The following is a 26,233-nucleotide window of genomic DNA, read 5'->3' on the forward strand; positions in this document are numbered from 1 at the left end:
GCACAGCCTCTCAGGATTCTGCTGGCGAGAAGAAATCTGTTTCGCTGGATGTGCTGAGTATTTGTGTGATGCAATGTGTGTGTGATCCGATGTTTGTGTGTGTGTGTGATCCGATGTTTGTGTGTGTGTGTGATCTGATGTGTGCAGGGGTACGATCATGGCAGGTACTGCCGCTCAGCATCGGGTGAGTGTGATTGCGGGGGGGGGCGCTGTCTATAATGAAGTGTCCTCCATTATCTTTATCTTTTTTAGCTGAACGGACACTTCATTACTGAATCGCGACTAGGGCTTATTTTCAGGGGAGGGCTTATATTTAAGCCTTGCTCTGAAAATGTTGAAAATCGCTGCTAGGGCTTATGTTTGGGGGAGGGCTTATTTTGAAAAAACACGGTACTTAGGTTTGCATTGTTTATGGAGATTTATGCTACCACATCCTCATAGATGTCCTGCATTAAAGCAGTACTCCAATGTTATTAGTCCAATCAATTGTCTTTGTTAATGTTTAGTATTTTTGACACTTCAATTTTTATCAATATTTATTAAAGGGGATCTAGCAGCACGATCCTCTCCCAAACTGTTTATATGGTCATGTTGTCCTCTAAAAGATAGTGTCATACATACCTTTTACTTTTATAATATCTTGCAATATTTTAATGCATATGCAAATGAGTCTTAAGTGTTCTGGGTTTGTCAAAGCACTTGCCAAGAGTCTGCCACCCTGCTATATTCCCATAGCAGTTAACCCAGTGAGTTATCAGTCAAGAAGGAGGGTAGACAAAGTCTTGAAGTGCTTTTAACTCACTAAGAGCACTCAAGCCTTATTTCCATATCACTTAATTTTCTTCATCGTTCCTTATGGGAGACCAAGACCATGGGTGTATAGCTTCTGCCTCCGGAGGACACACAAAGTACTACACTAAAAGTGTAGCTCCTCCCTCCGAGCATATACACCCCCTGGATGACAAATCCAACCAGTTCAATGCTTTGTGTTCAGGAGGTCACACACACATGCATTCTCTGAATTTTGATTTTTGATTTCAAAGATTTGGAAGAAAAGCGGGTCCAATCTGGACTCCCGGCATGTCCCTTCTCACCCCACTGTGTCGGCGGTGCTGTTAAGGTTGATTTTACAAGGCTGGAGCCTTCACATGCCGCGCTCCTTCACCATCCCCTGAGGCTCTGGCTTGAAGTGGGAGCCATCACGGTTCTCACTGCTTTGCAGGAGACCGGTCTCCATCCGCAGCCCTTTCAGGATCCTGCCGGACGGAGCGATCACCCCCCCCCAGGGACCTGGCACCTGCGTCTCAAAAGCTAAGTATTGAGACGTTATTACCACAGAAAGTGGTCTTTCCAGGGGTCCCTTGTACTTATATATTGGGGAGAGTGTGTTATATGACTGTGTTAACATTTCCGGCCGGTTCTCCAGTTTTCACTGGAGAACCGCGCCGATGGTGCCTGCACGCTGGCCGCATGTTTAAATCTAGGCCCCGGCTTCGCCTGAGGCCCAGTTTCGTTTTTCACTGCCCCTGCATGTCAGTCATGCAGAGGGACAGTGCGGCTCCGCCCAGCGGCTGTTCAGCACAGGGAACGGACACTCCTCAGTGAGGAAAGATTCCCTCCCCTGTATACCTCATTTGCCCTCCGGATCCCGCTCTCAGAGTAGGCCCCGCCCCCTCTCCTCGCTCCGGCGCCATTTTATCAGCGTTCTCAGTGTCTGCATAACCACATTGTGACAAATGGGGGCCTGGGCTGGGGGATCTGGAGGGCACAGAGATGTCTCTATGTTAAACAGTCTGGCAAATCACAACCTCCGGTTGTGCAGCTGCTTACATACTCTGTTTATATACTCTGCTGGGGGTCATTTTGGACAGAGCCCCCACTTCTGCAGCATGTCTCACATCAGAGCAGGGCTGCAAGGCTGTTCTTAATATGCACTGCATGTAGACTCGTACTGCCTGTACCGAGCACATAACCACATTGTGATGCTTGCTCTAACATAGTGGTCCCTCAGCCTGGAAGCTCCTCAGTGGTCCCTCGGCCGCTCCGGCTCCGGTGGCTGAACCCCCGGTTTCTCCTGGGGACAGCTGTCCCGGACACTGCTGAGCATGCATCAGCCCCCTTCTCAGGGCGCTTCTGCTGCTCGCTCAGCAAAGCTCACAGAGGATTCTTCATCTGGTCTCAGACCCCGTCCTCCTAAAATGGAGACGCAGGGTCCCCTTTCCTTCCTACTCCCGCGGCTCTGATCACGAGCTGACTCGCAGGACGAGGAGGATGCCTTTACTAGGGGCTCGGACGCTACTTCATGTACCCCATTGAGCTGTCCGAAGGTGACGCAGATGCTAATGATTTGATTGCGTCCATTATATTTGTACTGGACCTCAATCCGCCTGTATCAGGGGAGCATCCCCCGCTGGCAGAAAGGCATCAGTATACCTTAAGAGAACAAGGAGTGTGTTCCTTAACCACTCCAGTTTTTCAGCCCACGGTGACCTAGCCCAGAGCCTGTCCTGACAGACGCTTCCTAAAGCGTGGTTCTGATGACTGTTTTCCCCTTCCACCAGAGGTGGTCAAGGAGTGGGCTCATTCACCAAGGGTGGACCCTCCGGTGTCTAGTCTTTCAGCCCGGACAGTTGTATCAGTGGCTGACGGCACCTCTCTAAGGATTCCACTGTCCGCCAGGTTGACCTTCTGGCCAAATCTATATATGAGGCGGCAGAGGCCTCGTTCTCCCCATCTTTTGCAGCAGTGCGGGCTCTCAAAGCCATCTCTGCTTCTCTGGAGGAGATGCATTCCCTCACCAGGGACTCTATGCCCAAAATGGTTGCCTTAACTTCCAGGCTTCAGTCTTTTCATCCTATGCCATGTCTGCCATGGTGGAGACTGTCACCGCACTGCGGTGGCCTCGGCTGCTTCCCTCGCTATCCGCAGGCTCCTGTGGCTTCTAGAGCGGAAGGCAGATGCTTCTTAAGAAGTACCTTGCTGGGCTCCCTTTTGCTGGGACCAGTCTATTCGGTGAACAACTGGATGAAATTATTAAGGAAGCTTTTGGCAGGAAGAGCACTTCCATGCCACAAACCCAGGAATCCTGTCCAGGGCAGGACCAGTCGAGGTTTCGTTCCTTTCGTTCCTCTAACTGGTCGTCCTCTAAGCCCTCAGCCTCGTCCACTAACTCAGCCAAGGTCCGTAAACCAACTGGCGCATGAAGCCGCGTCCTCAGAAGTCCGCAGGAGCTGCTGCCACCAAGGCAGCCTCCTCTTGATTATCTGGCCGCGCCAGCAACGTCCTTTGGTCGGTGGCAGGCTCTCCCACTTGGGCGACGTGTGGTTTCAAAACGTCTTCGATCAGTGGGTGTGGGATACCATCTCCCACGGCTACAGAATAGAATTCTATCCAGCCCGCCAAACAGATTTTTTCTGTCAACTCCCCCCTGCTCTAAGGCCGCCGCCTTCTCACAGGCCGTGGCATTCTTGCAGACCAATGGAGTAATTGTACCAGTTCCCGACTGGGAACGGTTCTGGGATTTCTACTCAAATCTCTTCCTAGTCCCCGAAAAGGACGGTGCCTTCCGACCTGGATCTCAAGCTTCTCAACAAGCATGTTCAGGTGCGGCATTTTTGCATGGAGTCTCTGCGATCAGTCAATGACCCAAGGAGATTTCTTAGCATCCATCGACATCAGAGATGTCTATCGGTATGTGCCAATCGCAGTTTCACACCAGCGTTGGCTACGTTTTGTAATCGGAGAGGAACATTTCCTATTCGTGGCTCTCCCCTTTGGGTTAGCCACGGCCCCTCGTGTATTCACCAAGGTCATGGCAGCAGTGGTTGCGGTTCTGCACCTCCAGGGGTTGGCAGTGATTCCTTACCTGGACGACCTTCTAGTCAAGGCTTCATCCAGTACAGACTGTCAGCGGAGTGTCTCGCTCACTCTCAGCGGAGTGTCTCGCTCACTCTCGCCACGCTTGTTCAATTCGGGTGGCTTGTCAAGCTGCCCAAGTCCACTCTGACCCCGATCCGGGAACTTACGTACCTAGGGATGCAATTCGAGACTCTGCTGGCACTTGTGAAGCTGCCCTTAGTCAAACAGCAGTCCCTTCATCTGGCGGTTCGCTCTCTGCTGAGGCTCCGCCATCATTCCATCAGGCACCTCATGCAGGTGCTGGGTCAGATGGTGGCGTCAATGGAAGCGGTTCCCTTTGCCATCTGCGTCCCCTGCAGCTGGACATTCTCCGCTGTTGGGACAAGCGGACCTCTTCCTTGCAGTCCCAAGGACGCTCCTTTCTGGCCCCGTCCTGGGTGATTCCCACCACGGATGCCAGTCTATCCGGCTGGGGAGCAGTTTCTCCACCACCGAGCACAGGGCACTTGGACTCCGTCCGAATCAGCCCTCTCGATCAATGTGCTGGAAATCAGAGCTGTGCTCCTAGCTCTCGTAGCTTTTCACCACCTGTCGGCGGGCAAGCACATTCGAGTCCAGTCAGACAACGCGACAGCAGTTGCCTACATCAATCACCAGGGCGGGACTCGCAGCCGCCTAGCCCTGTTGGAATTTCAACACATCCTTCAGTGGACGGAGGACTCCAAGTCCACCATATCCGCAGTCCACATCCCAGGCGTAGAGAACTGGGAGGCAGATTATCTCAGCTGTCAAACCATGGACAGCGGCGAGTGGGCCCTGCATCCGGCAGTGTTTCGGTCAATCTGCCGCAAGTGGGGCACTCCGGAAGTGGATCTAATGGCATCCCGGCACAACAACAAGGTTCCGGTTTACGTGGCTCGCTCCCACGATTCTCAGGCCTTGGCGGCGGACGCGCTGGTTCAGGATTGGTCCCAGTTCCGTCTGACCTACGTGTTTCCCCCTCTAGCTCTCTTGCCCAGAGTCCTGCGCAAGATCAGAAGGAGGGCCGTCGGGTCATACTCATCGCCCCAGACTGGCCCAGGCGAGCTTGGTTCCCAGAACTGCTCCGTCTGTCCGTAGAGGTGCCGAGGCATCTCCCGGACCGTCCAGACCTTCTCTCACAAGGTCCGTTTTTCCGCCAGAATTCTGCAGTTCTCAGATTGACGGCGTGGCTCTTGAGTCCTGGATCCTTACGGCTTCAGGCATTCCTTCCGAGGTCATCTCCACTATGACTCAGGCTCGGAAGTCTTCCTCGGCCAGGATTTACCACAGGACTTGGAGAATCTTCCTGTCCTGGTGTCGCTCATCCGGCCATGCTCTTTTGCCGTTTTCCTTGCCGACCATCCTGTCCTTTCTACAGTCCGGTCTGCAGCTAGGACTATCCCTCAATTCCCTCAAGGGACGGGTCTCGGCTCTGTCAGTGTTGTTCCAGCGGCATATCGCCCGGCTGGCTCAGGTGCGCACCTTCATGCAGGGCGCATCTCACATCATTCCGCCTTACCGGCGACTTCTGGATCCCTGGGACCTTAATCTGGTCCTCACGGCCTTACAGAAACCCCCCTTTGAGCCTCTTAGGGAGGTTTCGTTGTTTCGTCTTTCACAGAAAGTGGTCTTTCTAGTGGCCATAACTTCTCTCAGGAGAGTCTCTGATTTGACTGGGCTCTCTTCGGAGTCACCCTTTTTGGTTTTTTCACCAAGACAAGGTGGTTCTCCGTCCGACTCCGGACTTTCTCCCTAAGGTGGTGTCTCCTTTCCACCTTAACCAAGACATTTCATTGTCTCCTTTTGTTCGGCCCCTGTGCATCGCTTTGAGAGAGCGTTGCATGCTTTAGATTTGGTGCGGACGCTCCGGATCTATGTGTCACGCACCGCTGTTCTTAGGCGGTGCACCTCTCTTTTTGTGCTGACCACAGGTCAGCGCAAGGGTCTCTCGGCTTCTAAACCGACCCTAGCTCGTTGGATTAGGTCGGCTATATCCGATGCCTACCAATGTTCTCAGGTGCCTCCCCCGCCGGGGATTAAGGCGCACTCGACCAGAGCTGTCGGTGCCTCTTGGGCTTTCAGGCACCAGGCTACGGCTCAGCAGGTCTGTCAGGCTGCTGCTTAGTCTAGTCTGCACACCTTTTCGAAGCACTACCAAGTGCATGCTCATGCTTCGGCAGATGCGAGCTTGGGCAGACGCATCCTTCGGGCGGCTGTCGCCCATTGGTGAAGTTAGGTTTTGCCTACTTCTCAGTTTCTGTTTATTTCCCACCCATGGACTGCTTTGAGACGTCCCATGGTCTGGGTCTCCCATAAGGAACGATGAAGAAAAAGAGAATTTTGTTTACTTACCGTAAATTCTTTTTCTTATAGTTCCGACATGGGAGACCCAGCACCCTCCCTGTTGCCTGTTGGCAGTTTTCTGGTTCCGTGTGTTTTTCACCGGTTGTTGTTGTAGACAGAGGTTCCGGTTATTCCGGGTTTTACTCTATCTCTACTTATGGGTGGATGTCCTCCTTCAGCTTTTGCACTAAACTGGTTGGATTTGTCATCCAGGGGGTGTATATGCTCGGAGGGAGGAGCTACACTTTTAGTGTAGTACTTTGTGTGTCCTCCGGAGGCAGAAGCTATACACCCATGGTCTGGGTCTGCCATGTCGGAACTATAAGAAAAAGAATTTACGGTAAGTAAACAAAATTCTCTTTTTTTTCAAAACAAGAAAGCTGCCGAGACACCATCACATGTTTCTCAATGCTGGCAGGAAACTAGCCAGGTCTTTCACCGGGAAGGAACAACCACGGGAAGGGCAGTCTCCAGTCAAGGAAAACGCCTATGCCAAAACATGGTATCCATCCACAGACAACTGTTTCGGGGTATTTGCCCCTCATCAGTGTGGAGTAGGAAACTGGCTAGTGGGAGCAATGCCGAGTAAAAGGCTACATAGGTAGTTGACTTTAGGGAGATCAACATCCAGCACCGCGGAGACCATCACGTGTTTTACTAGGCATTGCTCCCACTAGCCAGTTTCCTACTCCACACTGATGAGGGGCAAATACCCCGAAACACCTGTCTGTGGATGGATACCATGTTTTGGCATAGGCGTTTTCCTTGAGTGGAGACTGCCCTTCCAGTGGTTGTTCCTTCCCAGTGAAAGACCTGGCTAGTTTCCTGCCAGCGTTGAGAAACATGGATGGTGTCTCCGCGGCTTTCTTGTTTTGCATATTTCTTTTTCGCTCCTAATTGGGAGACCCAGACAATTGGGTGTATAGCTATTGCCTCCGGAGGCCACACAAAGTATTACACTTAAAAGTGTAAGGCCCCTCCCCTTCTGGCTATACACCCCCAGTGGGATCACTGGCTCACCAGTTTTGTGCTTTGTGCGAAGGAGGCAACACATCCACGCATAGCTCCACTGTTTAGTCAGCAGCAGCTGCTGACTATGTCGGATGGAAGAAAAGAGGGCCCATACAGGGCTCCCAGCATGCTCCCTTCTCACCCCACTTCATGTCGGAGGTGTTTGTTAAGGTTGAGGTACCCATTGCGGGTACGGAGGCTGGAGCCCACATGCTGCTTCCTTCCCCATCCCTTTTTACAGGGCTCTGGGTGAAGTGGGATTCTATCGGTCTCCAGGCACTGAGACCGTGCTCCATCCACAGCCCCTGGTATCTGCTGGACATGGAGCGGAGTATCTTCAGGGACATGGCCCTGCTACATGGAGGTACTCTGTGTCCCTGTGGGGACCGCGCAGACACACGGCAGCACTGCTGGGTGTGTTAGTGCGCCAGGGACAGCGGCGCTGTCCGCACTAGTGCCATCGCACACCACAGCGTTGCTGGGTGTGTTAGTGTATTGGGTGACTACTGCGCTAACCGCCGCTGCCATTTTTATTTAAGGCGCCGCTGGGATTTGTGGTGCGCCGGGGACTTCCGCGCCGGCCAGCACTGATATGCCGGCCGCGCTTATTAACTCGAGTCCCCGGCTTCTGGGCCTAGTCTCCCTTCGTTACCGCCCACAGGCCTGACAGTCAGGGTAGGGGCGTGACGCTGCATAGCACAGCAGCGCTGAGAGCTGGAGTATGTTTTGCATACTCCACCCCTCTCACTGTGTGCACTGTGAAACCGGATTCCCGCACTTTCTCAGGCACGCCCACGGCTTCCTTCTCTACAAGGACGCCGGCAGCCATTAGTGTCAGTTTCTGTACGATACAGAGACAAGTGTGGAAGACCCTGGCATTCTGATAGTCACACAATCGCTGCAACAGGCGTTAAGCAGCACCTGTGGTGCTAACCCCACTAGTGCAGAAGTGCACTTATAGATATGCTTGTACTATATACATTGCACTGTTTGGTCGCACGTTGTATATACCCTCCTGGATTGTGCGGAGGAGTTATCAGCATATTCTCTGTGTAAAACAAAGGTGCAGAACCACATGTTTTTCTATGCAGCCGGTACAGCATGTACGGCTATACGGCCGGCAGGTTACATAGACCCCCATTATATCAACTCAGCCGGAGTCTCTGCTAATGGCCAGAGGATGAGGACGGTGTCTGCAGTATTTACTGACAGATTTTCTGAGACTATGGCTATGATACTAGAAGCCTAGCAGTCCGGACATGTCTCTCACAACATGGGCACTGTTGAATCATTGATCCATGGCCCCCCTCAGTGTGAACAACTAACAGCTCCGGGAATGTCACACGCATCCCAGAGTCACGGCTCTGCACAGACGTCAGTCCCAGACAGCCTAAGCGGGCTCACTATGAGCGGCCCTCGGTTTCATCAGGGTCCTAGCAGAAGGACTCTCTGTGTAATGAGGCGGAAGTAGCGGCTCAGGATTCTGATCCTGAGACCGCTCTCAATCTGGATACACCTAATGGTGACGCCATAGTGAATAATCTTATAGCGTCCATCAATAGAATGTTGGTTATTTCTCACCCAGCTCCTCCAGTGGAGGAGTCAGCTTCACGTATTTTTCTGGACCACTCTGCCTTCAGAGAGGCAGTCCAGGAACACCACACTTATCCAGATATGCGCTTCTCCAAACGGCTTAGGATACACGTTATCCCTGCCCCCTGACGTGGTCAAGGACTGGACCCAGTGTCCCAAGCGGCATCCTCCAATCTCCAGGCTTGTAGCTAGATCCATAGTTGCAGTGGGAGATGGAGCTGCACTTAAAGATGCCACTGACAGACAGATGGATCTCTGGTCTAAATCCATCTATGAGACTGTCGGCGCACCGTTGGCTCCAGCATTCTCACCCTTGGGGCACTCCAAGCTATTTCAGCTTGTCTTACACAGATTGACACGGTTACACGTACATCTGTGCCGCAGGTGGCATCCTTAACCTCTCAAATGTCTGCATTTGTTTCTTACGCGATTCAGGTTGCCCTAGACTCTGCGAACCGTACGGCAGTAGCCTCCACTGCTCCGTGTTTTTAAGCAGAGCCTGGTCTGCTCGTTAAGTGAATGGAAGGCAGATTCTGCTTCCAAAAAAGGTTGCTTAACCAGTTGCCTTTTTCTGCTGACCGACTGTTTGGTGAGCGTTTGGATGTAACCATTAAACAGTCCAGGGGTAAGGATTCATCCTTTCCTCAGCCCGGACACAACAAACCCCAACAGAGCAGGAGGCAGTCGTGGTTTCGGTCTTTTCGAGGCTCGGGCAGGTCCCATTTTTCCTCGTCCAATGTGGACTCAAAAGGATCAGAGGAGCTCAGATTCTTGGCGGGCTCAGTCACGCCCAAAAAAGAGACAGTCTGAAAACCCGCTTCCAAGGCGGCTTCCTCATGACTTGCGGCCTCCTCTCTCCGCATCCTCGGTCGGTAGCAGGCTCACCCGCCTTGGCGATATTTAGCTGCCATAGGTCAATGGCCGTTGGGTGTGAGACATTCTGTCTCACGGGTACAGGATAGAGCTCACTTCTCGTCCTCCAACTCGATTCTTCAGAACTTCTCCACCTCCCGGCCGAGCCGCTGCTCTTCTGCAAACAGGGTGCACTCTATAGGCAGAAAGAGTGATGACCCCCGTTCCTCTTCAGGAACAAGGTCACGGTTTTTACCCCAAATTATTTGCGGTGCCTATAAGAACGGGCCGTTCCGTCCCGTTCTGGATCTAAAACTGCTCAGCAAGCTCGTGGACACCAGGCAGTTCCGGATGGAATCCCTCCGCCATGTCATCGCCTCAATGTCCCAAGGAGATTTCCTAGCATCATTAGGCATCAAGGATGCTTATCCACACGTGCCGATTGATCCAGAGCACTAGCGTTTCTACGCTTCGTTATAGGAGACGAACACCTTCTGTTCGTAGCTCTACCTTCCGGCTAGCGACAGTCCCACTGGTCTTCGCCAAGGTCAGGGCAGCAGTAGTCACAGTCCTGCACTCTCAGGGTCACTCTGTGATCCCATATTTAGACGATCTACTTGTCAAGGCACTCTCTTAGGAAACATGCCGACACTGCCCGAACGTTGCGCTGGAGACTCTCTAGAGTTTTGGGTGGATCATCAACTTTTTGAAGTCAGATCCGACCCCGACCCTATCGCTAACATATCTAGGCATGGAGTTTCATACTCTCTCAGCGATAGTGAAGCTTCCGCTAGACAAACAGCATTCACTACGGGCTGCAATCTCTTCTTTAAGAACCAGTCGCACACATTGAGACGCCTCATGCACTTCCTACGTAAGATGGTAGCAATGGAGGCAGTTCTTTTCGCGCAGTTTCATCTGCGTCCACTACAATGTGACATTCTCCGCCAATGGGACGGGGAGTCGACCTCCCTCAACAGAGTCGTCTTTCTTTCTCAGGCGGCCAAGGAATCTCTACGGTGGAAGACACGGCATCCACCATATCCACAGTTCACATCCCAGGCGTGGAAAACTAGGAAGCTGACTTCCTAAGTCGCCGGGGTGTGGCCGAAAGGGTATGGTCTCTTCACCCGGACGGGTTTCAGGAGATCTGGCGCCGCTGACAGAGGCCGGACGTCGATCTAATGGCGTCACGGCACAACAACAATGTGCCAGCTTCATGGCACGGTTTCACAATCATCGAGCTCTGGCGGCAGACGCCTTAGTTCAGCATTGGTCGCAGTTCCAGCTACCTTATGTGCCACCTCTGGCATTGTTGCCCAGAGTGCTGCGCTAGATCAGGACCGACTGCGGCCGCGCCATCCTCGTCGCTACAGATTGGCCGAGGATGTTGTGGTTCCCGGTTCTGTGGTGCCTCACGGTAGGCTAACCGGGGGCACTACCAGACCAATCAGACTGGCTGTCTCAAGGGCCATTCTTCCATTTGAATTCTACGGCCCTCAACCTGATGGTGTGGCATTGAGTCCTGGAACCTAGTGTCGTCAGGATTACCTCAGGACGTGGTTGCCATCATGAGACAGGCTAGCATACCAACGTCCGCCAAGATTGACCACAGGACGTGGAAGATATTCTTATCTCGGTGCTCGGCGCAGGGTGTTTCTCCCTGGCCGGTTGCATCGTCTATGTTTCCTTCCTTCCTGCAATCTAGGTTGGAAAAAGGGTTGTCGCTCAGTTCCCTTTAGGGACAAGTCTCAGCGCTATCTGTATTTTTTCAGAAACGACTTCCTCAGGTACGCACGTTCCTACGGGGAGTTTGTCGTCTCAGCACTCCGTACAAGCGGCCGTTAGAGCCCTGGGATCTGAACAAGGTTCTAATTGCTCTCCAGATGCCGCCTTTCGAGCCTTTGAAAGAGGTCGCCCTTCCCGCTTTTCTCGGGAAGTGGCCTTCTAGTAACGGTCTCGTCTCTTAGGAGAGTTTCCGAGCTAGCAACGCTCTCATACAAATCTCCCTTCCTGGTCCTTCACCAGGACAGGGTAGTTCTGCGTCCGATTCCGGAATTTCTCCCTAAGGTGGTATCCCACTTTCATATCAATCAGGATATCACCTCACCTTCTTTGTGTCCTCGTCCAGTCCATCAATTTCAGAAGGATTTGCATCTGTTGGTTCTGGTGAGAGCACTCAGGTTCTACTTCCCGCATGGCGCTCCTGCGCCACCCGGATGCACTCTTTGTCCTTGTCGCTGGTCGGCGTAAACAGTCGCAAGCTTCTGAATCCACCCTGGCTCGGGGGATCGAGGAACCAATTCTTGAAACCTACAGTTCTACTGGGCTTCTGGTTCTCTCAAGGCTGAAGGCCCATTCTACCAGAGCCGTGGGTGCATCCTGGGCATTACGGCACCAGGCTACGGCTCAGCAGGTGTGTCAGGCACCTACCTGATTGAGTCTGCATACTTTTACCAAGCATGTTCAGGTGCATACCTACGCTTCGGCAGACGCCAGCCTAGGTAGATAAGTCCTTCAGGCGGCGATTGCCCACCTGTAGGAAAGGGCTGTTTGACGGCCCTATCACGAGGTATTCTTTTACCCACCCAGGGACTGCTTTTGGACGTCCCAATTGTCTGGGTCTCCCAATTAGGATCGAAAAAGAAGAAGGGAATTTTGTTTACCGTAAATTCCTTTTCTTCTAGCTCCAATTGGGAGACCCAGCACCCGCCCTGTTTTCTCGGGGTTTTTCTGTTTTTTCGGGTACACATGTTGTTCATATGGTATGGTTCAGTTCTCCGATGTTTCCTCGGATTGAATTGGTCTTTAAACCAGTTATTGGCTTTCCTCCTTCTTGCTTTGGCACTAAAACTGGTGAGCCAGTGATCCCACTGGGGGTGTATAGCCAGAAGGGGAGGGGCCTTACACTTTTAAGTGTAATACTTTGTGTGGCCTCCGGAGGCAATAGCTATACACCCAATTGTCTGGGTCTCCCAATTGGAGCTAGAAGAAAAGGAATTTACGGTAAGTAAACAAAATTCCCTTCTTCCCAGGGGGCATTGTTCTAGAATCACTGCGTTGAGAAACACGTGATGGTGTCTCCGCTGTGCTGGATGTTGATCTCCCTAAGGTCAACCATCCTTACTTAATTTTTTTCAATTAGGGAGCAACATATTGCATACGAGTCAGTAGGTAAATTAAGTATTAAACACATCACTAATTTTCTAAGTAAATATATTTCTGAAGGTGGTATTGATATGAATTTCCAACAAATGTCGGTAACAACCCGTCTAATTTACACCAGCAAAGAAATCAAACCATAGATGTACATAAATTTAGTGATGTGAAATAATGAGAAATGGCACCCATTAAGAGCGGTGCAAAAAGCCATGGAAAGTCTTGATGCCAGCTGAAATTTCAGTAAATGGAAAGCAATCCTGCAATGCAGTGGAAAAATATCAGCTGGTTCAACTGATGGCCTACAAAAAGGTGTCTCATTACCAAGGTGTCACACAACAAACATCCCATGATGGGGAGAAACTAGGGAGCAGTCTCAAGACCTTCACAACCTTATTGTTGTCGGGGGCCATAGTCCGGAAGTAGAAAGAAAATCATTTCACCATAAACCGGCCATGGCCAGGTAGTCCCTGCAAGATTTCAAACAAAGGTGTGAGAAGAAGTTGCAGAAGAGTTGTGCCAAGGACCATCTGTGAAAACCTACAAAAAGACCTGGAATCAAGTAACAGACTCATCTTCAATGGCCCGTATACATGCTCACTACGAAAGTCTCAAATTTTCTAAACAACAAGCATATTTAAAGTTTGCATAACAACATTTAGACAAGCCTGTGAAATACTGAGAGTATTGTCTGGTCAGATGAGACCCAAATTGAACTCCTTGGAAGCCATTTTGGAAGCCGAAAGGCATTATATATCGCCCCAAAAACACCATACCAACAGTGAAGTTTGGAGGTGAGAACATTATGGTATGGGGCTGTTTTTCAGCATACGGCACTGGCATACTTCATATAATTTGATGGGATGATGAAGAGACAGATGTAACAAAATATTCTTGACAAAAATCTGCTGCCATCTACCAGGATGATGAAGATAAAATGAGGGTGGACATTTCGGCAAGACAATGATCCCTAACACACAACCAAGGAAACTCTCAATTGGTTTCAGAGAGAGGAAATAAAGCTGCAAGAATGACCCAGCCAATCACCTGACCTGAATCCAACAGAAAGTTTATGAAAGAAACTAAAGCTCATAGTTTAATTAAGGAACAAACGGAACCTTCAGGATTTAACGAGCGTTTGTGTGGAAGATTGGACCAAAATCACATCTGAGCTCTGCATGCGACTAGTTTCTCCATAAAGGAGGCATCTTGAAGCTGTCAGCACCAACAAATGCATTTGTACGAAGTATTAAATAAATTTCATCAAGCATAGTAAAGTTTCTCCCTCTGTCATTTCTCATTATTACATCTCACTAAATTTATGGACATCTATGATTTGATTTATTTGCTTATGTAGATTGGATGGGTTGTTACTGACGTAGTGAGAAATTCATGTCAACACCACCTTTTATGGAAAGGTATGGCTAACATTATGTTGCAAAGAGCAACATGAGCATAAAAACAGGGTGGGCGAATCATGTTGACAGGTTCATTTAAAGCTAGGTATAGCTACTAAATCCCTTTTCTGTAGAGTCCTTTTAACATGTGTAGCCCTCAGCTGAGTGACCATTTGCATCAGGGATAAGCAGTTCATGTTAGATCTGACTTGTAAAAATTCTCTGTTAGATCTTTGTATCAGACTGTATAGATCCAGCAACACAACAGGATTTTTTTGGGCCAGTTTAGGTTATTAATGATAAATATTATGTTGCATAAGGTGTTCATGAACAGCCACAAGGTTTGCAGAAGGACATTGTGTCTAGTAAGAAGTATTGATCAATGAAATAAAGTAACAAAAACAGAGCACTGTGCCTCTCTTGGTTTTAATGAGCTTTGTTTGGTGTATCCAAAGGTTGGGGCTAGTAATGTACACAGTATAGACTTTCCATGAGTCTGTACATTGCTTTGCTCAGCTTCTTTCCTAAGGATCTGACTTCATATTTAAAAGGGATTCCCTTCTCCAACATCCTCTCACCAATATGTAATAATAAGAATATTAGCAAATACTTCCAATTGGAAATGTAGTTTAGCTTTCCTGATAACCTGTCTCTTATGTCATGGGCAGGCATGACAGTAGCTTAGATATCCATGGTTACGACCACTAGCAACTAGCTAACTGTCCCTATATGAGTGTCTGCAACCTTGGATACCTAAACTGCTGTAAGGCTGTGCACAAGAGTTAGGCCTAAGCCACACTGCGAGAAAATCAGTGCGAGTGGAGTGCGATAAAACATTGCATTCCACTCAGACCAATTCTAGCCTGTGTGTGGGCGCACATGAGCGATTATTTTCTCAGCCCTAATTGGACCGAGAAAACAATCGCAGCATGCTGCGATTGTAATGCGAGACTCTTTTCTCTCGCACCCATCCAAGTGAATGGGGCGAGAGAAAAATCGCACTGCACTCGCGGTACACCGGTGCACTGTGCGTGCAGAGCGAGAATCGCAATAGCCGGCTACGGAGGAGAGAAGGAGATAAATCCCTCCCTCCCCTCCTTCGTCCCTCCTCAGCACTGGCCCGCCCCTCCTGAGAGCCAGCCCACCCCCCACAGCTGAGGTCCGCTCGCACAGTTGGACCGCAGACGCAGGGATACTAGCATGACACTCGGCTCCTGCTGTGCTGCCAGGGCGAGCCAACTGTCATGGGAGCATCGCACTAGTGCCCTGTGTGGCCCCAGCCTTAAGTGACATCACTTTTCAGAAGAACTATACTACAGTTCTAATTGGAGGTATTTGATATTCTTATTATTACACCTACTACATATTGGGATAGGATCTTGGAGATGGGAATACCCCTTTTAACTGTCAGTAATGAAAACTACAAGTTTGTAGAGTGCCTTGTAGATGTGTTTTTAATTTTATTTTTTTTTCTACTTTACCAAAAATCTACTTTTTATTTTCATACTATGTAGTACTCACCGTAAACCCTGTTTCTCGTAGTCTTTATTGGGGGACATAGAACCATGGGATAGTCTGCTGCACCTGGCGTCTGACACTGGTATTGCATTGTAAATAAAATTGGCTCCTCCACAGCAGACTATACATCACCTACTGTAGTTAGGCCTCGTTAGTTTTGTGAGAAAGCAGTAGGAGGAGAAAAGAACGAAGACAAGAAGAAACATACAGTGGGTATTATTATTCAGACCCCTTTTAAATTTTTCACTCTTTGTTTCATTGCAGCCATTTGGTAAATTCAAAAAAGTTCATTTTTTTTCTCATTAATGTACACTCTGCACCCCATCTTGACAGAGAAAAAACAAATGTAGAAATTTTTGCAAATTTATTAAACAAGAAAAACTGAAATATCACATGGTCATAAGTATTCAGACCCTTTGCTCAGACACTCATAATTAAGCCACATGCTGTCCATTTCCATGTGATCCTCCTTGAGATGGTTCTACTCCTTCTTCATTGGAGTCCAGCTGTGTTTAATTAAACTGATAGGACTTGATTAGGAAAGGTACACACCTGTCTATATAAGACCTCACAGCTCACAGTGCATGTCAGACCAAATGAGAATCATGAGGTCAAAAGGAACTGCCAAGGAGCTCAGAGACAGAATTGTTGCAAGGCACAGATCTGGCCAAGGTTACAAAAGAATTTTTGCAGTACTCAAGGCTCCTAAGAGCACAGTGACCTCCATAGTCCTTAAATGGAAGAAGTTTGGGACCACCTGAACTCTTCCTAGCCTGGCCGTTCGGCTAAACAGGGCAATCGTGGGAGAAAAGCCTTGGTGACAGAGGTAAAGAAGAACCCCAAGATCACTGTGGCTGAGCTCCAGAGATGCAATAGGGAAATGGGAGAAAGTTCCACAAAGTCAACTATTACTGCAGCACTCCACCAGTCGGGCCTTTATGGCAGAGTGGCCCGACGGAAGCCTCTCCTCAGTGTAAGACATATGAAAGCCCCCAGTTTGCAAAAAAAACACATGAAGGACTCCCAGACTATGAGAGAAAAGATTCTCTGGTCTGATGAGACGAAGATAGAATTATCACCAAAAAGTTCTAAGCGGTATGTGTGGGGAAAACATCTTCCAGAGTGCACTGGACCTAAGACTTGGCCAAAGGTTCACCTTCCAACAAGACAATGATCCTAAGCACACAGCTAAAATAACAAAGGAATGGCTTCAGAACAACTCTGTGACCATTCTTGACTGGCCCAGCCAGAGCCCTGACCTAAGCCCAATTGAGCATCTCTGGAGAGACCTGAAAATGACTGTCCAGCAACATTCACCATCCAACCTGACGCAACTGGAGATGATCTGCAAGGAAGAAGGCAAAGAATCCCCAAATCCAGGTGTGAAAAACTTGTGGCATCATTCCCAAGAAGACTTATGGCTGCTGTATTAGCTCAAAAGGGTGCTTTTACTCAATACTGAGCAAAGGGTCTGAATACTTATGACCATGTGATATTTCAGTTTTTCCTGTTTAATAAATTTGCAAAAATTTCTACATTTGTTTTTTTCTGTCCAAGATTGGGTGCAGAGTGTACATTAATGATAAAAAAAAAAAAACTTCTTTGAATTTACCAAATGGCTGCAAAGAAACAAAGAGTGAAAAATTTAATGGGGTCTGAATACTTTCCGTACCCACTGGAACTGCACACCCAGTCAGGCAACCAAGGGAGGAAGCTATGTCCTCTAATGATGACTACAAGAAACAGATTTTATGGTGAGTACCGAAAATCTACTTTTCTTCGTCTCATTGGGAGACACAGAACCATGGGACGTTCTAATGTTATCCATTGGATAGAATTTAAATATACTGTTAACACCTAGTCTTCCGTTGTAACTCAAGCTGAAGTCTAGGATACTGCCGCCTGCAGTGTCTTTTTAGGAAAGCTTGCATCTGCCAAGGCAAAAGCGTGGACCCTCTAAAACATGCACTGATGCCCAAGTAGCTGCTTTAAAGAGCTGCAAAGCTGATGCCGGATTACAAGCAGCCCAGGAAGCTCCCACTGCCCATTTAGAGTGTGCCCTTATTCTAAATGGGGCCACCCTGGTCTTAGTTCTATAGGACTGAATAATAGCAGTCTTGATCTAGCGGGCAATGGTTGCTTTGGAAGTAGCGTAACCCCTACAAGGGCCGTCTGGTATAATATACAAGGAAACAGAATGCCTGAATAAACCTGTGGCCGATAAATAGTACTTTACAGCTCTAACCATGTTTAACCTGTGCACAGCCCTCTCAATAGGATGAGATGGTGCTGACAAAAGGAAGGTAAAATAATGTCTACATTCAGGTGACAACTCAAGACCACCTTCATGGGAAAAGATGGAACTGGACAGGTAAGGAGCTCAAGAATAGAGCGCCACTAACTCCAAGACCCTCCTAATAGAAGTGCTGGCTATAATGAAAGCTATCTTATAAGACAGAAAAAGTGTACAGATCTCTCTGAGGCATAAAAGGTGGAGACTGAAGAGACGCCAAAACAAGATTCAGATCTCAAGGATCCAGGGGAGTGCAATAGGGTTGCCTAACGTGTACATGCTTTTTAAGGAAACTCTTAACCTGAGGTTTAGATGCCAACAGAATAGCAATGAAACAGAATAGCCATGGCAGACACTTAAACCTTGAGAAGAAGAGCAAAACAAAAAAAGAGCTACGGCCTAAGGCTATGTGCGCACTAGAAATGTGAATTTTCTCAAGAAAATTTCTTGAGAAACTTCTGGGAGTGAAAGATTTCCGGACCTCCGGAAAAAATCCGCACCAAATCCGCATGCGGATTTGCCGCGAATTTGCCGCGATTTTGCCGCGGGTGGTTCCCTGTGGATTTTGCAGGCTGTACTGCCGAAATCCGCAGGGTACCTGCGGAAAATAATTGACATGCTCATTTTCTCAAGAAATTTTCTCGAGAAATTCTTCTCAAGGAAATTTCTTGAGAAAAATCCGCACAGTGCGCAAAGCTATTTTTTTTTCTCATAGAATTTGCTGGGAAATGTCTGCACAAAGATTGCAGACATTTCTCAATAAATTTCCGCGGCAAATCCGCGGGTAAATCCGCGGATAAAACGCACTAGTGCGCACAGAGCCTAACAGTAACGATATGCACACCTATGTATGATAAAGGTAATTTTAATTTTATTGCCCCAAGGACAAACAATATAAAATCAATTAAAACAATATTTTTTTCTAACCGACATGAAAGAATGATGACCACACCTTTGAAATTGTAGTGTTCATGATAAGAAAAAATGATCAGTTAAATGCATAATGGTAAAATGAAGAGCATAATTACAAGTTGTACACTAAATATAAACCCACTAGAAATATGAATAACTCGGCTAAATTAATAAGTTCATGGTATGTCGATTTAGATAAATCAACTCTCATGATGTGGAAATTAAACAACTGTCAGTAGGAACAGAACCCACACATGTCGCTGCCATATTGCAGCTTCATCAGGGAAAATGCCAAAGAAGGGGAGCAGCGCTGGCATAGTAAAAGACAACAACGAAAATAATCCAAGTGCGATGGAAGACTCGCAATGAGGATGGCTTCTAGGCTCTAATCATGGTCTGGATGACTAAACCAGACAGATCTGCTTCACTCAAAATCATGGCTTCAACAGCCATGCCGTTGAATTAAGTAACCAAAAATTTGGATGGAAGAACAGACCCTGGAATAGAAGGTCCTGAAGAGCCCATGGGGCATCCACCAGTAGATTGATAACATCTGAATGCCAGGCTCTCTGAGGCTAGTCTGGAGCAATGAGAATGAGTGGAATAACCTTTGCCCTGATCTTCTTCAGAAGTCGGTAGCAGCTGTAAAGTGGAAAAAGGTAAGGCAGAGCAAATTGGGACCAAGAGATTACCAGGACATCGATTGATCGCCTGGGGGTCCCGACACCTTGCTAAATATTTTATCAACTTGTGGTTTAGTCTGTATGCCAATAGATCGACAACCGGAGTTCCGCACCACCGACAAATCTGCCTGAACACCTCCGTATGAATAAACCACTCTCCTGCGGGTAGCTGCTGGCGACTTAAAAAAAAAAATCTGTCTCCTAGTTGTAACAACTGGTATATGAACTGCCCAGATTAGAGAAACCTTGTCCTCAGCCCACTCTAAAATCCCTTTTATCTCCATCATGGAAGATGGGCTTCTTGTGTCCTCTCAGCGATTTGATATAGGCCACAGCAGTACCATTGTCTGATTTAAACAATGATGAGCAACCCTCGGACTAAGCACTGCCAATATAAAAGAGCCAGACGGACAGCTCTGAGCTACAGCACATTGACAGGGAAAGATTCTCCTGACTGCTCCAGACTCCCTGAACTGCTAATTGATAGAAAATTGCTCCCCATCCAGAAAGGCTGACATCAATGGTGAACTCCTGCCACTGAATGGGACGAAAGGTTCATTGAGAACTGTGATGAGTCCCCGATGCTGTCCCCGCAATGCTCCGGCATCCAGGTTATTATTAGCACATATACACACATAGCGCACATACATCTATACACTGAACACACACACTCTGCTGTATACTCACCCAGTGATGCGGTCTCCGGCACTGAAGTCCCCAGCGTTGCTCCTGTTTCCAGCTCCACAGGGCACTGAATATTCAGTGAGTATAATGAGCGGCGATAAGGAGCGGGAGGCAGCAGAGCCGGAGACAGCATCGCTGGAGAGAGGTAAATCTAGAAAATCTTTTTATTAAAAAGACCCGTGTTTTCTCTGGTACGTGTCACACTGATTTCACACGGATCACATCAGTGTGCGATCCGTAGACACCCGTTCTGCCGTAGAAAAAACGGACATGCCCGCGTGGGGGGTCATGAGAGGTCACACTGTCCATGTGAAAAAACAGACGTGTGAGTAACAGCAAATAATGACATGGGTTAGCGTAGCATCCGTTTTAAAAACGAATGTCACACGTACCTGAAACACGGACGTCTGAAACCAGCCAAATACTGTATTTATCCCCAGTGCAAGATTATGAGCAAAAAAGCTTAGATAGAAGACCTCTTTATGAAAGAGTAGGAGGGTTCCATACACGATTCTTACACAGTGGCCTTTGCTCTCAGTGTTTGCCCCTGGCCTAACCTAAAATAGGTGTGAGTCAAACCTTACCTCCAACTGACACTACAAAAAACTGAGGAGGCCTGACTCCAGCAGACGAGGTAGTCTGCTGGGGAGGAGGCAATTTTATTTAAATGAAAAGAATAGTGTCATCCTCCAGGTGGCAGCAGACCACCACATGGTTCTGAGTCTCCCAATGAGATGAACGAGAGAAGCATATTAGATTTCAACATTCCCAGTTCTTCGTTAGTTCTTCGTTTTCATGGGAGCTAAGCTATTGTCAGAGGTATTTGGCAGCGGCTTAGGATGGAGATACACTAGCCTCCGTCTTGTGAATAGGTACTTATGGGAAGCACTGTAGTTGTGGCCATACAGTCCAGAGCACCCTTCCATCACTTTTTACCTGGAACAACATTGGGCCAATAAGTGTATATGCTATATCCCATTGTCCTATTACACGATCGTGGGAAACTCAGTTTTTTGCCTTTCTAGTGGGGGATGACTCCATTTCATCCATAAGGAAAATATGGCATTTGGATATGGCATGATCACTATTGCTAATAGTTTTTATTAGACCGCACAGAAAAGTTTAATTAGTCTTTTCTCCCGATTCCATAAGATCCTTATATTCAAATGTCCTAGAGTGGAGCAATAAGACACATGAGAAGTTCAGGAATGTTTTCTTTCTTCTCTCTTCAGACGTTGTAGTCGCTATTAATGGATTCTGGATCTTAATTGAGACCTTTATGGTGAAAGGTGAGCCTACCTTATATGCAATTGTGAGTGTAATGTATGTCACTATCAAAAAGGTGTGCGACTATATACAGTATGTGTATGTAGCAGCTGCAAAGATGTACACACAGTTAAAGTACTTAAAAGTGACATTTTTCATTCTGTGGTGGAATATAGGTAATTGAACAATGCAAACCATTTGCCCCCCTCCCCCAATTTGATTTAACATTGTGGGTGACTTTTAGTTACTGACTTTCGGGCATGATACTGTATGTATGGGTTTGCTATGGTGCAGAGCTCTTGGTTTAAGGCCACTTTACACACTGTGTCGGTACCAATATCGCTAGCATGGGTACCCGCCCACATCGGTTGTGCGACACTGGCAAATCGCTGCCCGTGGCGCACAACATTGCCTGGACCCGTCACACTACTTACCTGCTCTGCGACGTCGCTGTGACCGGCAAACCGCCTCCTTTCTAAGGGGGCGGTCCGTGCGGCGTCACAGCGACGTCAATAAGCGGCTGCCCAATCAAAGCGGAGGGGCGGAGATGAGCGGGACGTAACATCCCGCCCACCTGCTTCCTTCCGCATTGCGGGCGGCGGCAGGTAAGGTCAGGATCCTCGTTCCTGCGGCGTCACACGGAGCGATGTGTGCTGCCGCAGGAGTGACTAACTACATCGTACACGCTGCAGCAGCGATATTTGAGAAGTGACCCCCATGTCACGATGAGTGATTTTTGAACGTTTTTGCGACGATTCAAAATCGCTCACAGGGGTCACACGCAACGACATCGCTAATGCGGCCGGATGTGCGTCACAAATTCCGTGACCCCCAACGACATCGCAATAGCGATGTCGTAGCGTGTAAAGCGGCCTTTAGAAAGTCCCGACAACCTGGTACACAGTCTGCATCAGTAATTCTGCAGTAGCAAAGGAAAAAAGAACAAAGCAGTGGAGGCTTTAGAACTATAGATAGGTATGTGAACAAGGCAAAAGAAGTGGGTAAAATTAGGGTGCTACACAAGTATTGGCGATAATAAGGAAAAAAGAGCAAAAAAAGACAATACTTCTGACCATGTGCACTCCTATAGGAAGATATTAAATAGGTATTATAAATATACATGAACAAAATACTGAACAACCATTTAATAACAAAACCGAAAATCAAAACAGATATACCATAAGTATGCTCAGAGGCAAAATTGATGATGTAGGCCTATAAGCCAGTTTCAGATAAACATATTATACAGAAAACACATCTATGTAATAATTAATTAATAAAATGTCTGAAACATAAAATGCATTAAATGAGGTTAGGACATAAATGTGGTTATAATAGAAACAATGGGTGAGATATAAGGCACAGTATGATATACAGGTTAGAAGATAACAAGTCAGATCAATCAAACATAGTAATGCATTGTTTTTGCCCTGAACCTAAAATCCTTATCTTGCTCCCTGATGCTTACTTTTCATTTTCTTGTAGAAGTTTTAGACATCACATTATTGGTTTTCTATACATTTTTTTGACACTTGTCAATGTATTTAATTTTTGTGTATGTATTAGGTCATATCGTGATTTTTTCATCTCCACATAATTATGTCTATCTTATGTCATGGTGGATAGAGCTTTGATTTAGATTTTTAATTGTGTTAAAGATTGTAGAGTATTTTGTGCATGTATATTTATATTATTTAATATCTTCATATACGTGTGCACACAGTCATTAGTATTCTTTACACGTGTGTGTGTGTGTGTGTGTGTGTGTGTGTGTGTGTGTGTAAGGCTGCTTCCACACTTCCCTTGTTTTCCATCAGTCACAATCCGTTTTGTGATTGATGCATTGCAGACTGTGGTACAACTGATGGGACGGATTTATTAAAAAAACCGAATTCGTTACCTATCAAAGGGGGGGAGAGAGAGAGCAAGCCGCCATCATCGCTGCACACACCGGTACTACCGCCCCCATCATCACTGCACACACCGGCACTACTGCCCCCATCATCACCGCACAAACTAAGGCACTACCGCCCCCATCATTACTGCACACATACAGGCACTACCACACCCATCATGACAGCACACACACAGGCACTACCGCCCAATCATCACCTCAAAAACAGATACTACTGCCCCTATGATCCCTGACCTGCTGGTCGGCATCGGTGAATTCCGTGGGCCGGTTGCTCCCTGTCACCAGGTACTGGAGGAGGGAGGGAATTTCCACATCTGAGCATGCTCTGTTGGTAAAAACGGATCCGTCACTGGAATCCGTCATTTAACGCATGCAGATGGAGTCTGCCGTCCACAGGCTTCCATTATAACAAACGATGGACGGCGACGGAATCCTGCTCCGTGCATTTTTTCACCGCTACAAAAAAAGTTACACTCTGCGTTGCTTCTGCCCAACTGTCAGTCATTTCATGACTGATCAGTTACATAGCGGATGCAACGCAAGGCCATCAGTCGCAATCCATCATTAATTAAAGTCTATGGGGAAGAAACTGAATCCCACACATTACTTTGCAGGATTCAGTTGTTTTTCAAAGCGACGGATTGTGACTGATGGAAAAAGACTGAAGTGTGAAAGCAGCCTAACATTACAAGCAGCATAGTACTTGTCAGTATTTTTATTTCTTGTAAATGATCACCCAAATGAATTGGCACATAAAAAATAGGGGAATTTTATTAATTAAAAATAAATTGCACCGGCTATAACAAACACAGGATCACATTTTAGGCGTGTGATTTCTCCCTTTTAGACCATGTGATTTGTAGCTGTAGATGTATACCTGCATCTTGTGCCAGTGGACATTGTGCACCTGTGACCTCTGAGATCCGGTGATGTCATGTCAACTTCACTTGTCACAGCCCAACATCGCTCCTGCTTGTGGTATTCTGCAGTGGAGTGTGCACACGAGATGCTGGGCTGTGACGCTGGGCTGTGATGTGCGGTGAAACTCTGCCCACAGCCCAGTCACTCAGGAAGAACGGAGCCACCTCAATGTCAAGTCAACTAAAAGTTGACGTGACATCAACACATCTCAGAGGTTACAGGTGCCCTGTGGGAGTCACTTCATGGGGATGAGCGGACTGCAATAGCGCCACTCACAGGCAGAATTGGCTGAACAAGGTATTTAGAAAAAGCCTTCCCTATCCGTTTTACAGAGAGGTGGCCACTATTGCAGAGTAGTGAACCAGCCCTTTTAAGTTTTTTTTTTTCCCCCCATTTTAAGATGTGATGGCATCTTTGTAAAGGTACTTGTTAAGGCCACTTTACACGCTGCGACATTGCTCAAACGCTCTTGTTGGGGTCACGGAATTTGTGACGCACATCCGGTCGCTTTAGCGATGCTGTTGCGTTTGACACCTTTGAGCGATTTTGTATCGTTGCAAAAACGTACAAAATCGCTCATTGGTGACATCGGGGTCCATTCTCAAATATCGTTGCTGCAGCAGTAACGACGTTGTTCCTTGTTCCTGCGGCAGCACACATCGGTACGTGTGACACCGCAGGAACGAGGAACCTCTCATTACCTGTGTCCTGCCCGCAATGCGGAAGGAAGGAGGTGGGTGGGTTGTTCGTTCCGGTCATCTCTGCCCCTCTGCTTCTATTGGGCGGCGGTTCAGTGACACAGCTGTGACGTCGCTGTGACGCTGAACGAATCGCCCCCTTAGAAAGGAGGCGTTTCGCCGGTCACAGCGACGTCGCAGGGCAGGTAAGTAGTGTGACGGGTCCGCGTGATGTTGTGCACCACAGGCAGCGATTTCCCCATGTCGCACAACCAATAGGGGCAGGTACCCACGCTAGCGATATCGGTCACGATATCGCAGCGTGTAAAGCTGCCTTTAGACACGGATTTTCGCTGCACACATTACATAGCCCGTCTGATTTGAATGGAGCTTGCGTTGCCCTTTCCTGCAGATCAGGTATCCAGAAAAGTGCAGGAGAACAGCTGGCGGAAAATCCAGGAGATCGAGCCCCACTAAGCTGAATTTTAGGTCATAAACTGAAGATATGCCATAGCTTTCAGTGAAGGGAATTCCCGTTAAAGGAGTCGTCTCCTTTCAGAAACCTTTCCGATATACACAGTTTGACATTGCTGCACCTAATCTTTGAGTTCAGTGGCTCTGCCCGTGTAGACTGTCCACACCCTCTCTCCTGGACCCCGTGAAGGTAGATAAAGTACGGTTTATGTTATTTTACTACAAAGTGTGAATATAGGGAAACATTTTTGAATAGGGACAACCCCTTTAAGTAATGATATTCTCAATGTTATTTTTTTTTATTTATTTATGTGCTTGATAGCTGGTTTAGCCAAAACAGCATCCAGTCCTCAATGGCAAAATTGCAACACCATGAAGGAAAAGTTGTGGAATTACGGAACTCACAAGATCAATGCACATGTTAATGAGAGAGAAACACTCTATTAATTGGTCTCCCCCTAACTAGACTCTCCCCTCTACAGTCCATCCTTAATGCAGCAGCCAGGGTCACCTATCTGGCTAACCGCTACTCGGATGCCTCTGCTCTTTGCCAGTCATTGCACTGGCTGCCCATATATCATAGGATCCAATTCAAACTGCTTGTTCTCACCCACAAAGCTCTCCACAGTGCAGCACCCACCTACATCTCCACCCTC

The 26,233-nt window shown here is 47.8% G+C and overlaps 1 protein-coding gene across 1 annotated transcript in view; it reads left to right on the forward strand.

The window, feature by feature from the left end:
- Window positions 1-26,233, forward strand: part of TPCN1 (two pore segment channel 1) — a 126,225-nt gene that overhangs the window by 73,860 nt on the left and 26,132 nt on the right. The window contains exon 16 of the mRNA XM_075341680.1: window positions 21,557-21,613. Within this exon, the coding sequence (XP_075197795.1) occupies window positions 21,557-21,613 (57 nt within the window). The remainder of the gene's footprint in view (window positions 1-21,556; window positions 21,614-26,233) is intronic.

This window comes from Anomaloglossus baeobatrachus, chromosome 1 (assembly GCF_048569485.1).
Source record: "Anomaloglossus baeobatrachus isolate aAnoBae1 chromosome 1, aAnoBae1.hap1, whole genome shotgun sequence".
Taxonomy (NCBI): domain Eukaryota; kingdom Metazoa; phylum Chordata; class Amphibia; order Anura; family Aromobatidae; genus Anomaloglossus; species Anomaloglossus baeobatrachus.